At 45.5% G+C, this 16,747-nt stretch overlaps 1 protein-coding gene across 1 annotated transcript in view; it reads left to right on the top strand.

Moving 5' to 3' along the window:
- Positions 1 to 962: 962 nt before the first annotated feature.
- The window catches only part of Nhsl2 (NHS like 2), a 241,599-nt gene continuing 225,814 nt past the window's right edge, over positions 963 to 16,747 (top strand). The window contains exon 1 of the mRNA XM_029534026.1: positions 963 to 1,419. Within this exon, the coding sequence (XP_029389886.1) occupies positions 1,140 to 1,419 (280 nt within the window). The 5' untranslated portion in view covers positions 963 to 1,139. The remainder of the gene's footprint in view (positions 1,420 to 16,747) is intronic.

Here is a 16,747-nt window from a genome sequence, read left to right on the forward strand (position 1 = left end):
AGAAGCTTTGGGTGGAAATGTCCTAAGTGCATGCAGACCTAGAATACACTAAAGTTACTCTACTTGTCTGAGCACATTTTACCTTCTACAATTGAGAGAAATCGAGGCTGTCTGCACTGAAAGCACATCTCAGCTCCTGAAACCCCTCTTCTGGGATACTACAGGAGCTCATTGTACCCCCCAAAGGATGCTCCCTTTTGGTGCAAAATGCAAACTGGATCTCTTAATCCCAACGGAATAAGTTACTCCACAAAATGGGGTTGTATTTATTCACTCTTGCCTTTACAATTCCACAGTGCTAGGGTCACTTCCCTCCTGAACAGTCAAATAAGATACTTGGTTCTCTTTCCTCTGATTCTAAGGTTCTGGCCCCTAGCTTGCTCAGTGGAGACTGGTGCGTGGCATGGAGTATACTTTAGAAGGAAAACTAGATGCATAACACCAGACTTCTTCGTGTCTCTGCTGTGACTCGCTAGTGTGGACACCGGTGCGTCTGCATTGTTCAGTATTTACAAACTTAGACTTAAGTTTAAAAAACAAAGCAGAAAACAACCTTAACCCGGGTTAAGGTATTGGGCCTGAAGCTCCTCAGGAGGACCGGGCACATTTTGCGCACCGACCATCACAGACACACATTCCCACAGACTTCCCTCGGTTAACTCTCAGCTTCTTTCTACTCTTTCATTTTTTTTTTCTTTTCTTTTCTTCTCTCCCGGATCAATCGTTAATCTGCGAATTTTTGACTGCAAAAGAAAAGAAGAAGAAGAAGAAGAAGAAGAAGAAGAAGAAGAAGAAGAAGAAGAAGAAGAAGAAGAAGAAGAAGAAGAAAGGGGGTGGTGGGGGTGGGGTGGGGTGGGGAGGAATCCCGAAGTAGCTGAGTGAGCTGAGCGAGGGAGGAGGAGAAAGCCAGGGAGGAGGAGCCCAGTGGAGCAGAGTCAGAGGGACTGGTGGCTCCTGCGAGTGTGCAGCCCGCGGGGAGCCGGCGCTGCAGGCTGTGAAGCCGCCTGCCCGCCCAGCCGCCCGTGCCTCTCGCTCGCCCGCGTCCCGGGCCCTGCTCCACCAGGGCCACCGCTGCCTCTCAGGGTTCCCGAGTGCCACAAGGCTAGCGGACCGGGCCGGTCCCCGCGCCCGCGCCCGGGATGCCGTTCTACCGGCGCACTGTGGTGCCCCAGCGTCTGTGCCCGCGCAACCCTCCGCAGCCTCTGGCTGAGCTCCGCGACGTGAGCCACCTGGCCGCGCTCAGCCTGCTCCGCCAGCTTGCAGACCTCTGCGGCCACTCGCTGGCACTGCTGGAGGACCTCGAGGGGCACCTGCTGGCTCTGGGGCGCCGCACCGACAGCCTGTACCGGCGCACCGTGCGTCTCCGCCGCCGCCTTCCCTGTCGCCTGCTTGGACAAGAGGATGATGAAGAATTGCTAGGTAAAAGGCGCGAGGCGCCCGCGACCCTCTCCCACCCGCCTCTGGGGATGTCCCGCTGGGTCTGCCCGTGGCCGCCCCTCAAAGATCGAGGGACACGGCCTCCAGGACGCCCTCCCGCCGTCCGATCCTCCCGGGATCCGCTCGCCCGGTCCCGAGTGGCCCTTTGCCCTGGGTCTGGGGGCTGCCGCCACCTCTCGAGTGCTTGGTGGAGAGGGAGGGGATCCGTAGGGTCCTGAGCGGCGCAGACCAAAGAGTCTTGGTGGCCCCGGGAACCGAATAGCCGTGCCTGCTTCTCTCGTGATGGACCACTTTGGAAAGCGCGCCGGAGCTGCCCGCCTGCCTCCTGGGCGGCGGGGCCCTCTGCAGCCAGACCCGTGAGACCTCGTGTGGGACTGCGAACGGGCTTCCCGCGCCCAGCCGCCTCCGAGCTTCCTTCCCGCCCGCTTCTCCCCGCACACTCAGCGTTGCCTCGCCGGGAGTGGCCGGCAGGGGGAGGGGAGACTGCCCAGGGCTTAGCGGATACCATACCACCCACCCCGCCCCAGCCGCTAAGGTTCCGCTGCCCAGATTTGCGGGAGAGAACCATTTAAAGAGACTGTCATCGGTTTTCTTAAAAATGTGTTCTCCAGCCATGCCCGAGAAACACCAGGTCCCGGGGAGTTTCCTTACTGAACACTAGGAACCTGTGAGACTGGAGGCGGGCGGGAGCTCAGGCTCTTTACTACTTTGGATCTCAACACTTTGGATAGGGAGGACTTCTTCTGCAAAGAAAGGCAGCGTTCCCTTAGAATGTGGGACTTCTCTTAAACAGGGTCGGGCTGAGTATGTTTTAAAATGCTGAGAGTAGAGGAGGCATGGCAGGTAACAGGGCCAATTGCCACCTAGGGAAGGCTAGGAAGGGGTGTCAGGGGAGTAGTGTGCCAGAAAGTTTCAGAAGGAGGCGGAAGATGGCTAAGTGCTGACTTTTGAGGGAGGCCTTGGGAGAGAAGTGTCTGGGTCAGCCTTTCTTCCTTGCAGACACCACCCCTAACAAAATGACAGGAATCAGAGGTTCTGGCGCCCCTCTTCCTTCATAAAGGTCTCTGTCCTTTGAGGTAGATGGCAGAGGTCACTGTTAGAGAAAAATAAACTGAATCCTTTGAGCAAAGGAAGGTGGAAGACACAGATGACTGCCAGATGGAATGTGGCCATGGGACCAGAAGCCTCTGGGAGGTAGGGAACCAGGCAAGCTCAGGGTCTGGCTCCTTCTCAGTTAACAAAGAGGGTAAGAAGGTCATTGTTTTTCTTTCCCTGGGGTCCCACTGATTACCAGGATTAGTCTAGGAGAAACTTGATAAGACTTGGAGAATATGTTTCCAAATCTCTGTACAGCCTGCGGTGTACAGCCTGCAGAGAGCCACCTACTGTGTTCAGCAGGGTAAGTTGAGGACTAGGAGGAAGCTCTGCTTTTTCAAAGCATAACTTTGCTGAGTCAGACAGTCCTTCCCATGGGTTGGGGTGTTGGGATAGCTCCACTAAGTCACTTGGGGGCCTAATCCTTTCTAGTGATCTATTGGGTTCGAAAGAGATAGTTTTATGCTGCAGGTATATTGTTAAAGGGGGGGGGAAATGACGCTTAAGATAAAGTGTCATTGAGTTAGCCTCTTGGAAGTTTGCAAGAGCTGAGAATGGGTCTATCTCTTATCCTTAGTGTGGCCACTTGCCTTTGAGAACATTCATGTGGCTTGGCCCCAAGAACTACTGCACACACCAGACAGGCCTACCTTCTGTGAGTCTCTAAGAAGAACTGCTTTTCTAGTCTGCTGCCCTAGCCTCTTCCTGAGGTTCCCAGTGTGCACTTTTCGGTTGCTGGGATGAGGCACAAGTGCCAAGTGCAAAGAGAGGTGAGGAGCATAATCAGGGTACCATCTGGTACCCCCTTGTTGCTGAGGCATAAGCTTCAACGAGGTGTCCAGCAGGCTGGATATCACATTCCGATTGTACACAAACAAGCAGACATTGTGAGGTCTGGTCCTCTTTGTTTGTTCTTTCTTGTACCCTTTCTTCCCTGCATCCTCACACCTTTACTGACCATCTTGCTGAGGGTCAGCTCTTCCCGTTAACAGTTCACCCCTGCAGACTGCCTATCTAGCTGGACTTACCCTCATATTCTTCCTCTAGCTGTTTCTTCCAATCCTAGTGGGAAAGAAATCTGGGAAGGAGGGAGGTTTGGAAACGTGGCCAGAGTGAATGACAGCTGACAGACCAGCAGCTTGTGGCCTCCCTGCTGGGACAACTTGGCTGCCACTAAAGGGCTGAATAGTGACTAGTCACACTGACCCACAGCATGCAGGCTGGGCTGGGGCTCTGGGAAGCAGCAGGGGAGGACAGGACAGGAGGGACGATAGAAGAGGAAAAAGTGGATGCTAAAGAATCACCCGTGCTTCTTCTTCTTTACACTGTCTCAGGTCAAGCTCCCACCATCTTCAAGGTTACAGGGGTGGGACTGGGCTAGCTTGGTTGCCTGGCAACACTCCCCCCAAAGACTGCTCTTTGGTAATTCGAGCCCCTTTGAGACTGCCCTAGAAACTCCTGCAACTGGCATGGGGCGGGGGATGAGGGTGGTAGGGAAGAAGGACCACTCACGTCTGAACCAGATCTCTTGTCTATGAATCTATGGCAATTGCCATCCATACCAAGGCATGATCTTGCTTCTAAATAGTCCCACCCTCCCCTCCCCACATATGGCTTTGGATGTGACCCATTTTGTTGCATCCTGTGGCCTTTACTCTGTGATCTTCTCAAAGTTGTTATGGTCAAAGCCAGTGGGAAATAGCTCCATGTCTGCTGCCATATGCTGAGTCAATCCAAGCAATCCTATTCCTCCCTCAGAGATCTATTTAATGTTTGTAGGTGCTTACACGATGATTACAAAAGCAATCAGGACATCAGCCTAGGGGCATAATATCTCCTTTAAGATCTATAGTAAAACACTATATAGCTCTAGGTATGTTTAGTTTAGTTTATTACATTTTATTTATTGTGTGCACATGAATATCACACATACACAGACACACACACACACACACACACACACACACACACAGAGAGAGAGAGAGAGAGAGAGAGAGAGAGAGAGAGAGAGAGAGAGAGAGAGAGANAGAGAGAGAGAGAGAGAGAGAGAGAGAGAGAGAGAGAGAGAGAGAGAGAGAGAGAGAGAAAGGTACCACAGTGCATATGTGGAGGTCATAGACAACTTGTGGTATGTGGTTCTCTCCTTCTACCACATGAGACCTGGTGATGGAACTGCGGTTATCAGGTTCAGTGGCAAGTGCCTTTACCTCCAGAGCCATGTCCATAGCCCCTCTAGTTACCTTTCATAATACTGGAGAGCTATTGTTTCTCACTAGCCCATGGATTTTCTGTGAGAAATATGCTCTATTGCATTTTTGCAATTATTTTGGCTTGACTGCAGTCAGTGAGATCTACAGCAGAGCCCCTCCCCTCTTTGTTAGATACTTCTGCCTCTCGATATTTCAACATTGTGGCAAGCCTGGCTGCAAACTGTAAAGGACAGCTGGTTTATTTTGCTTGCAATTATAGTCTGGAGCATGTTATAACTCTGCATAGGGTGAAAAATAGGAAAATTGAACCTCTTGACTACCACGAGTTTGCTATGAGATCAGATGTTGCACTGTTCTTGCTTAGAAGAATGGGGCATGGTCTCCGGAGTCAGATGGAGCTTAGGGGATCTTGGGAGACTTAAGACACACTTTTCCAGGACTGATTTTGTCTTTGTCTTGCTTGTCATTCGCAGAAGCTCTTGGGACAGTGGGTTGACAGAAGGGATTTGGGGGTGGGAAACAAACCTACTTTCTTTAATTTTTTTCTTCCCTTCCCATTTTCTCCTTAAATACCATGAAATTCTTGGTCTGCTTCATGGTATTTTCATTTGTTGAAAACATCTCTGGAAATTTGAACACCAAAATGTCCACTAGAATTTCCTCTCCTTTAGAAACAAGAAATGTAATCTCCATTTTAGACACGTGAACAGCTAAAGTGACAGAAGCATCAGGATGTGAGGCCAGGGGAAGACCAGAAGACTTAAGCTATGGCTTCTGGGTTCACATTTGACCCGGATGAAGGTGATCAGGTTTCAGGAGAAGAGTGGTGCCTTGGTGTCATCTGTCCTCTGTACCTGTCTGCCTTGAGCAGAGTCTGTTCCCACTATATGAACTAAAAACTCAGTCATTAAACTATTGTGAGCATCATAGCACTTGACAGCCGAGTCTCGGGAAGGGGAAAGGACCTGTCCAAAGTCACCCAGACGAATCAAGACTCTTAGTAGCATGGGCCTTAAATTAGACCAGTCATTGGTTGGCCTCTCCCACAAGTTCTGTGCCACTATTGCCCCATCACATCTTGCAGGCAGGACAGATTGTAGTTCGAAGGTTGAGTACTAAGAGGATTTTAGTGCCTCCACATATGTAATTCTAAATGAAAAGGGTAGAACCTTCAAATAAAGCATTAGCCGTTAGAAATGACTCAATGATCACTTGTATGTTTAAATTAAAATAGTTTCTTTCTAGATTCTTTTTCTCCCTCTCCTCTCTCTTTTGTATTCCTGTTGTTTGTGATCTACAAATGTATTCATTCTGCCAGTGTGGCAGTGTGGCACTGGCCAAGTAACAGAAAAAGTCAGTGACAGAAGTTCTTGATTCAGAAGGGGCTTCTGACATTCTAAACCAGTGTTCTGACCTCTCTGCCATGACATTGTGTTCTAAGTCAGTTCATTGAGAGGCCCTGCTCTGGCATTTTCTTTAGCTGGAATTTATCCAGGATAAGGAATGATTCCCGATCCCTTTTACTCCCCGAGGGATTCTTTCGAGAACAGCCCCCACCCTGTGGTTGTAGTGCGAGCTGGAGCTGGAGAGGAAGGATGCCTAACCTTGTGCGGCACAGAGAGCAGGTGGGAGGCCATGAACGCCCCTGGAGTGAAGTTTGCTCTGCAGAAATGATCTTCAGATGGGAAATGGTAGGTTAGCTTCAGACACACTGAATTCTGAAGCTCACCTTTCTACTGGGGGTTTTTGTTTGTTTGGGTTTTTTTGTTTGTTTGTTTGTTTTGTTTCCTGATCCTTCTGTTGTCTTTATGCTGGCTAGTCACCTTTGAAGATTGCAGTTCCGTTATGACTACGAGGCTACATCTTGACTATTTTCTGTTGCTGCAGTAGAGCTTAGTTGGCATTTCAAAAAGCATGTTTATTAAAAACCAAGGGGAAAAAGAAAGTCAAATGATTGCCAGAAATGCATTTAGCATACGTGTTTCCAGGGAGTGGATTGCTTATCCTGCTGTGCATAAGTAGCTTAACAGGCATCATGCCTTTGCTCTTCTGTACTCTTTCAGAGGCCCGAATTCACCTTTTCTTTAAATTATTACTTTGCAGCTTTGAAGAATAGGCAGAAGTTTGTTTTGGTTCTTACTGTTGTGCTGGATTCTAGAGACTGACAGGCAAGTACACTGGGTCCCTCCCTTCAGAGTGCTCCTAGTCTGCAGGGCTGGGGGCCATCTCTGTTCCACACTATGTCAGCTTGGGACCGAGAGTGGAAGAGAGCAAAACAAAACAAAACAAAACAAAAAAACCTTAAAACAAACAACCAAACCAAACCAAGCCAAACCAAAACAACAACAACAAAAAAACTAAAAAACCCTTCAAAAACAAAACAACAAAACAAAACAAAACAAAACAGCCTTCTGAAAGCTGAAGAAAGCTAACAAATAGAATCAAGACCCCACCTCATACCCCAGCTTCAACTCAGTCTGGTTTGGGGCTCAAAATGGAATTAGGGCTTCCAGAATCCTCCATGGTATCAATTAAATCCAAACACAATAGAATGCTATCAACAAGTTTTGAATTAATTTGTACTTTTAGACACAAGACATTTTATGTTCAAACATAAGAATAGTTGACTATTCAGCACATAGGCAATGCTTAGTGGGTCTGGAGTCATCACGAACCTTTTGTGGGTGCATAGCCTTCTAGATATGCCCTGCTCCTTCTGCTCCTACTTGGGAATGACAAATCTTATGTTCTTGGTTCAAACAAGAAATAAGCTCTTTGCATAAGTTCGTTAAGGCAAATTTATTTTGTTTTTATTTATTTTAATTTTTATTTGTGTTTCTCTCTCTCTCTCTCTCTCTCTCTCTCTCTCTCTCTCTCTCTCTCTCTCTCTGTGTGTGTGTGTGTGTGTGTGTGTGATTATGTGCAGGTACACATGTACAGAGGCCAGAGATCAGCCTTGGATGTTGTTCCTCTTTTTAACCTTCTCACTTGTTTTTTTGTTTGTTTTGTTTTAAAATCATTTATTTTTTGAGGTTATAATTACATAATTTCCCCTTCCCGTTCCTCCTTCTAAACCCTCCCATATACTCCTCCTTGCTCTCTTTCAAATTTATGGTCTCTTTTTTTCATTAGTTGTTGTTACATGCATACACACATGCACATGCGCACAGCCCTATATATATATAATTTTTTTTCCTAAATATAACTTGCTCAGTCTATATAATGTTACTTGTATGTATGGTGTCAGGAGTGACCACTTGGTGTTGGAGAACCAGTTGGTGTGCTCTTCCCTGGGAAGACTATCTCTCCCACTCTCAGCATCCCTTAGTTACCTATAGGTTTTTTGTCTAGGGTTGGGGCCTCCTGAGCTTTCCCCCTTTCATGTTAGCATGTTTATCAGTCTCATCCTCTTTCAGCCTCATGCTTAGACAGTCATTTTGGTGAGACTTTAGGATGTTTTGTTTAGGTTTTGAGACAGGGTCTCTCATAGGCCTGGTATTACCTTCTGAACTATCATCTCCCCAGTTTACTTTTAATTAAACCATTAATTGACTTCATGAAGTTGGGCATTGAACCCATGGCTTCATGAGTGATAGGCAAATGGTCTATCACTAAGCTAAATTCCTGGTCCTTAAGTTTTCTTTTCTTTATTATTGTGTTTGTGTGTATGATGTTTATGTGGAGGTCAGAGGACACCTTTTGGGAGGTGGTATTCTCTTCCCACCATGTAGGTTGTGGGGCTTAAGCTCAAATTATCAGGGTTGTATTGCAAATGACTTTACCCACTGAGACATCTTGCTGGCCTTATTATATAAAAAATATTAGATAAGAGTGTGATAATTCAGTTCATATGTACAATGTGTAATGATAAAAATTGGGGTAGGTAACATTTCCATCTCTTTACCCATTTAAAATATTTATTAGTACATAATAATTGTACATATTTATATATGATGATGTGATAGTCCAATACATGTATTTAGCATGTACTGATCAAATCAAGGTTTTTGTTTCTATCTCTTTATCCTTAGTCTGTCTTTGGAGACTTCAAGAGCCTCTCTCCTGGATATTTATAAAAATATACATGTAAAGGGTTCTTGTGAACTGTAGTTCCCCCTCTGTGCTGAAGAACATTAGAACTTAATCCTTATAATGGCCTGTATTTTGGTGTATATTACCCAATTCCCCTGTAAAACTCCTCCCCCATCATTCCCACTCCCTGGTAATCACTGCCTTACATTTAGCACTTAAAAAAATAAACTGGTATGTATGAGTGAGAACATGCATTGTCTTTCTGTGCTTGGCTTATTTCACTCGGGATAATGCTCTCTGATTCCATGTCTTTGCTGCAAATGATAGTGCACGGAGGATGGCAGGATTCTAATGGACAAGGCTGCTCTGATAATGCCACAGTCGGGTATGACGAGTACGTATTGGTATAAATAGCTTACAGCAAAGCTTATGTGTGATGGGTGTTGGGGCTGGGCATGCAGGAGACAACTGGATACCAGCCCTTTAACATGGAAAGTTTGTGCACTCAAACAGCTCTCCATCCATCCTTCCTTCCCACCCTTCCAACTGCTCCCCTCTCTGGAAATTATAAGTGCCTCAATAAAGTGTAAGATCTTTGAGGGTATGGATACTTGTTCGTTCACTGATGTTTCTGCTCCTAAGTCAGGATTTGGCACCTAGGGCATTTTACTAGGTACTGTAGCTAACTAGATGAATTCCTTCCTTCCTCTTTTCTAGTCTAGGTTGGCCCATCTTGTACTATTTCTGGTAGGTGGAGATGAAGTAGAATGCAGATCCCCAGCCTATTGGGAGGAAGGATTCTACTGCTGTGTAGATGTACGAAGGCTCCAGGGAAGGTGGAAGAGACACAGCAGACTCAGTGCAGAGATGTGTCCAGGAGAACGTGATGTGTATGTCTGAAGGACAGTGTGCATTATTGTGACAGGGGAAAGGACAGTGTGGATTTCTCCTTCAGGGAGTTATCTAAGCTAGTATAGGGATGTAAGAGGGAGCTGATGTGGGGAGAGGATTAGCTGAAGAGATCCAAGAGAGAACACAAGGCTCCATCGAAGCAGCAGAGGGGAGGTGGGGGAACTCCTTACATCCTGTTTTTTGGTCAGGGAGTTAGAGTGTTAGGACAGTAAAACAAACATGTATTGTTAAATTGAAGCTATACCTTTGAGGCAGACGGGGCTGAAGTTGCCTGGCAGAGCCACATTATCTCCCTCCCTGTACCCACCTCCAGCCCCAAAAGTCTATAGCAGGAGGGACCCTAAAAAAGAGAAATAAAAGAGTCTACCTGCTTACGTGTCCCTGGCCCTTGAGACTGAAATCTATTGCTCTTGCCAGTTTTGCTGTGAGTCTGGGCGTTTGATTGTATCTTGCATTACTTTTTTTTTCCTAAAGAACACAGATTCTTTGGCATGATCAGCATGTTCTCTATGGGAAAACAAGAAAAATAGTTTTCGTCCCTTTTTATTTTGTGGTGCTGGGAATTGAACTTATTTAGGGCCTACCTCATGCTAGACAGGCACTCCACACTACATCCTAGTCTAAACAAAAGCATCTTTCCCTTTGGAAAACAGATTCAAAGGAAGGATGGGTTTTTAAGATCCATTCCTTTTTTTTCTGCCTTTGAGCAGATTCATTTGCTGCTGAGAGCCATGTAATTATCCTCCTGACAATTTATAGTCTGGTTCCTCAGTATAAGCAAAGTACCAAACAAATTATTCTCCCCAACTGGGAGGCTGTGAGGTGACTGAGGCCTCCTAATGTTACTATGCTCAGGGGCTCCCTTCCCTTGCAGGAGGTAACACTCCAGAGCTGCTAGGCAGATAGCTTTTGTTATTTATGATGTGCCTCGTTTGACCCGGGAATTCCATTTCAGAATCTTATGCTAAAGAAAAATCAGATATTGTACCAGGAGACTTGCAAGGATCTTTGTTACATAGTTTGTTGTTTGTGTTAACCCAAGAAATGAAACATTCACTAACAGTGGAGTGGTTATGGAAATTTTGCTAGGTCTATGATAGAAGTGATAAAACAGTATACAGCTATGAAGAACCATGCTGTGAACAAATATGTCTTTGTTGACTGATGTTCTGAGCCACAGTTCTTTATGTGTAAAATGGGGTTAATACTACCTATTTCAGGAGGTTATTTCCACGGTCTAATAATGTGTATAAAGTGCTTCGTACACAGGCCACAATCACACATACCATCACCAGATACTACCCAGAAAGTTGTTTGAAGTTGTTATTTATTTGGTTTTGAACTAGGATCTCACAACATTGCCTAGGCTGGCATGAAACTTTCTGTTCTGCCTCTGCCACATGACTGCTGGAATTATACCCATTTGCCACCATGTCTGGCTGCTTTGAAGGCTTTTGAAACCCCTAGATGGAGATCCTGTCAAGTCTGTTATAAGAAAAACGTTTCCTAGACAGCTCCAAATTACAGTCATTCTTCTCTAGAACTTATGGAGAAGTCTCATGTATGCACAGAGGAGCGCATCTCACTTCTGAGGCTGTCAGCTCATCTCTCCTGGCCCCAGAATTTTGCTTCCCTTTCAGTCCTTCCTTCATTCTCCCCTACTGAATTTGTTCACCTCACTGCCAATCAAGGATAGGGGGCATCCTCTGTAATTGAATCAGGCTGTCTATTGAGAATGCTGGCAGCTTTAGGAGAGTTATTGGTATAGACTGATGCCTGCTGACCTCAGAACCAGATGGCTAGGGCTCTGGAGGGGCATTAACAAAGCAGCAGAGGGTAAATTCTGACCCACCAGTCTAGTAGTGGACTTTGCAAGTGTCTTGTTAGTCCTGTTCTAGTCTCCTGGTATGGAGAGGGGCATGGGTCCTGGTTTTGCTCACTAGTTTTGCAGAATCAACTTGGCTAAGGGGTGAAGAAGTTTTTTCCTCAGAAAACATACTGAGCAGTTTGCCTGAAGGTCCAACAGGTCTTCACCAGTGCTTATACGGAGTAACTCCTAATCTCATAGCCAAGCAGCCTTGAGTTCACGGGAACTCCTTGGAATTGTCTATAAGATGCCCAAACCATTAGGCAATTCTGTCATCTCCTTGGACATGCCCCACTTATAACTAGAAGTTCTAGGAAACAGTGTTCAGGAACCAGTATGTTTTAAAAGTTTCCAAATGGTTGTACTGTGCAGCTGGTGATGAAGACTTGCGTTATAGATGGTTAAGACAGATGTCACCAAGACAGTTTCCCCGACCTATTTGACCACACAATATACCTCCTTTCTGCTCCTTTTCCTTCTTTCTTTCCTCTTTCTCTGCTAGGAGATATTTCGTGCATGGCTAATGCTGCCAGTGAGCTACATCCCCAGTGCCTCATTATAGTGTTTTATATATTATATTTGTGGATAGATAGTAAGCATGAGGTATAATGTAAACCTAGGTTAAAACAGGGGACAAAATGGTCACACGTATGAATCAACCACAAACAGCCGTGCCTCCAAAGTTGAGTAATATACTTTTCAATTTTATAAGTGAAAGAAGATAATTAGAAAAAATTACTTCATCAGTAAAAAGAGTATATGCTACAGCAAAGGAAAAGATGTTTCGTTTTATGCTGCTTTGCTCACGTTATCAAATCCTTGAACATTTTAAATGAAGGCTATGTTTTTCTTTATGTTATAGCTACATAGCATCACATTTTATGACACTGGGTTGGGTCTCTACCTTCAATCAACTTTTCAACAAAATAGAAAGATTTTTCTCTGCATACATTTTTGGGAATCCAGGCAAAAGAAAAGATTTTCACTTTATAGTTTCATGCTTCAAGTTAGGTCAGGCCTGAAGTACAAATCGAAGTGAAATGGCTGCTTCTGAATAGAAACAGGCGGTAGACTCCATGCTTCCCTCATCTGGTAGTCCAGACCATGCACATAGGTTATTGCATCATATGGCATAATAGAACAACTGTATTAACATGTTCAGTATTTTCAAAACATAGATACATGAACAGATTCGATTTATGTTTTTCATGTTTTATTTTGTTTGGTTGGGGTTTTTGTTGTTGTACCTATTTTTTTGAGACAGGGTTTCCTGTAGTCCAGGCTAACTTGAACTTACTATATAGCTGAGGATGACCTTGAACTCCAGATCTTCCTACCTTCACCTGCTGGGATTACAGACATGCATCACTAAGCCCTGCTCAGCAGATGCAATGTAGAAGACAGAATAGCTGTCCTTTCTTTCATGATACCAACAGAAATACTTTTAGAATGTGGATCCTGGCCAACAGCCACCCAGAGAAAGAAGGAAGCCTGGTCCAACAGCATCTTCGATGTTAGTGGCTGTATTGGGGCTTCCTATTTGGAACCTCCTCTGTAGTTATTTTGGGGTCTCAAGACTTATTTGATTCTGTCAACAGTCACTGGGAAAATACTGGCACAAAGGGTATAAGGGGGCGGGGGACACTTTTAGCATGCTCATCTTAACTGTGATCAGAGAAGAGGTGCTATAAAGGGAACCCCCACAATTTGTCTCTCAAGCGGCTCTGAACCCTGGGGATAAAGACAAGGCAGAAAGAAGGATTCCAAAAGTATTCACCAGGAGGAAATGGTGGCTGTTTAGAGAGACTGAGGCCCAGCCTCACAGATAAAATAAGCGTCTTGTGCTGTACTCACATCCCAAAGCACTTCGTGATGCTCTATTTCTATGTATCATTTCTGTGCTTTCATCAGTTAAGATTTTCAATTGTCACCAGCAAAAACACACTTTAAATTTAAAAAAGAGGAAGGAATCTATTTATGAAGGTTGAGAAGTAGGTTTTAAGGCACTGTTCCGCTCAAAGTGCGACAGGAAAGGTCCCTTCCTGCAATGTGGGAACAGTGCAGCTCAGTGAGCAGAACTGGGAACTAATTTTGTGAGGATTTGGGGGTAGTGAAATCTTGCCGTGTTCCAGATTCTGGGCCAGATTCCTTCTTTGAATAACAGGTTACATAAATTTACTCCCCATTGTGAAAAAGCCCAGTGAAATCTTTTCCTTATAACTCCAAGTTAATGAAAACAGTAGAATTAGGGACCGAGTGTCAAGTGTGTGCAGAGAGCTTTTGTATTTTGTGCTCAGGGCTTCCAGACTACCTGAGGCATGTGAAGAGTGAGGGAGGAGGAAAGGGGTCCAGGTGGTGAATCCCTTTGTTGCAGGAAACATTTATGGAATTCCAGGTGCCAATAGGGGCTGCTAGCATATGTGGCAGATAGGTGTTCCCTGCAGGTAGAGGTGTGGCAAAAACAGTGCCTTTTCTAGGTGAGCAAGTTAGGGGGACATTCTTTCTTGTGGAAAATTTGACTGCGAATTTGACTGCGTTCTCTTGAAATGAGCTTCAAAGTGGGAGTTTAGAGTGGGGTATGGTGGTGACTCACCACGCAATCTTAGCACTTGGGAAGGCTGAAGCAGGAGAATCAAGAGTTCCAGACCAGGCCTGGACTCTATAACAAGACACTCTTTAAAATGGCTGAGTTTGGGCATAGCTGAGATATTTTCCCTTTTCATGTTCTTGTCCCTTAATAAAAGAAAGCAGTTTATCTCTAATCTGGTGATTTAGAGTTGGCTCCAAAGACTAATTCCTACCCCGATCGTCACACTAAGCCTGTGCTGGCCTCTGTGCCAGATATTGGTGATACATAATTCTTAAGAGTTGCCTCTAACTCTGGAGTCTTAACTCTCAGGGAGATAGTGCAGGAAGCAGTGTTACTGCAGACAGCTGAGTCCTACGTGGCACTGGGTACAGGGGCAGGGAAAGCTTCCATAGCTCTTTCCTCTTGTTCTCCAGAACTTCTATTCATCCTTTCAGACTCACACTCAGCTCCTGCCAGCTCTTTCCAGCTTTCTGACTCCCTCTGCTGTGCCCCAAATCCACTGTATTCACATTTGCAGCCACACTTCCTCCAGGTGGGGGAAGATAGTCCACGCAGAGGCTGCCAGTATGCATTGACCTTTCTTGCACCCACTTTTATTTCCTTCCCTTTACTACCTCTTGAATGCAATGTAACCCTCAGTTGTAGGAACTTGGAAGAACACTCTGGTAACTCCTTTCTTCAGATGAGCCAGGAGCTGGAAGTTAGAGCAGTCTCTCCCTGGGGGAGGTAAATCTTGTCCTGATGGTGGTAGGGACTTGGACATAGCATGCAGCTGTGGAGCCCTTCAAATCCTAAGGGTTTGGGACGAATTCCAAGTGTCTCCCCGAGCCAGACTTCAGTCAAGTGGTTGTGGGTAGTGAGCCACAGACCTTTTGGGGAAGAAGAAGCTCCATTGTGATGGTTGTGAAGTTGCTTGCCTTTGCTTATTTTGGTAGGAGCAGAGTCCTGGTATCAGCTCACAGGAGTAACTTTTAGTTCTGAGCCTCTATTTTTCCTGTCAAGAAGAGCAGAAATACTCCTCTATGGAAAAAAGGCTTTGGAAACATAACTTCATGCCTACAATGTTACATATTATCCTTGAGGAAAAGGACAGTGGCTGACTCATCCCTCTGTCTTCAACATCTAGTTGGAAAGTAGGGATGATGCAAGTGTTTGTTGAATGACTAATGGCTGCTTAGGAGATGGGTTTTAAATTTTTTTTTATTTTTTAACTTAGACTTACCACCTAATAAAACCTCTGTATCAATTAATGCTTTCTCTTAGACAAAGTATTAGTTAGTTTTTAATTGCTGTGATAAAACACCATGACCAAGGCAACTTATAAAATTTATTTGGGCTTACAGTTCTAGAGGTATTGGAATCCATCAGCACCATAGTGGGGAGTATGGCAGCAGGCAGGCGTGATGCCTCACAGAGGAAGCATGGAACACACTAAGAGTGGCACAAGTCTTTTTCTTTTTCCATTTGTTATTAGCATATTTTCCACACAATATATTTTCACCAAGTTTCCTCCTCCCCCCCCCAACTCCTCCCAGATCCCCTTACCTACCCAACATCATGTTCCTTGTCTCTCTCAAAAACAAAAAAGAACCGTCTCCCCTCCTGGCTCAGAATTCTATGCAGAAGAGGAGGTGGAAAGTCTCTCAGGGTCTGAGGTGGTGGGGTGACTCCTAAGAAGCAGCAGCAGCCAGATCCAGAAGGACTGATGCATGGATGAACTCACAGAGACAGTGGCAGCAACAGCAGGCACAAGACCCATATAGGTTCAAACCAGACAAAGTCCCAGCCCTGAGAAGGGAAGCGGACACTAAATCCCACCCCTAACCAAGAAGCTCTTTGTAATTGATAACCTGCTGGGAGAGAGGGAAAGTCAGTTTTCTCCTTGGGAACTGGGTGTGTCAACTTTACCCCAGGGCAGGCCCCATGCTGAGGAGTACTTAGTTAACACAAAACAAACTCTGCACTTTGGTTTTGGGTGTGGGCTTTTTGTTTTGAAGCCTCAAGCCCCCCCCCCTCCAATACACCTCCACCAACAAGGCCACACCTCCTACTCCTGTTGCACTAACTGGGCCCCAGGATTCAACTATAAGAGCCTCTACTGCCATTTTCAGTCAAACCAGGGCAGCTCCTTTGTAACTTCTGCCGTTACCAATACTGTTAGTGTCACAGGACTCCAATACGCAAGAGGACATTGATGGGCTCTTTGCTATTTTGCCTGCAATAGGACATACCACTGCCATGTTAATGGTGGCTTCCAGGCTGTGACCTTAATTTGATTTCATTTCATTTTTTTTTCTGTGTTTGGGTATTTTTTTCCATATGTATGTCTGTGCACTGTGTTTGTGCCTGGTTCCTGCAGAGACCAAAGGAGGACATTGGTTCTCCTTAGAACTAGCGTTGCAGGTGGTTGCAAACCACTGTGTGGGATTGTAATCCAACCCAGTTCTTCTGGAAGAGCAGTCAGTGCTCTTAGCTCCAGAGCATCTCCCTAGCCCCAACTATGACCTTTTATTAGCTCAGGTCTCACACCAGGTTCCTCCAGGCTGTATGTCCCTTCCATGCCCGTGCCCCCAACCCAACCACAGTATGCAGTTTTACTCAATC

This window comes from Mus pahari, chromosome X (genome assembly GCF_900095145.1).
Source record: "Mus pahari chromosome X, PAHARI_EIJ_v1.1, whole genome shotgun sequence".
NCBI lineage: Eukaryota > Metazoa > Chordata > Mammalia > Rodentia > Muridae > Mus > Mus pahari.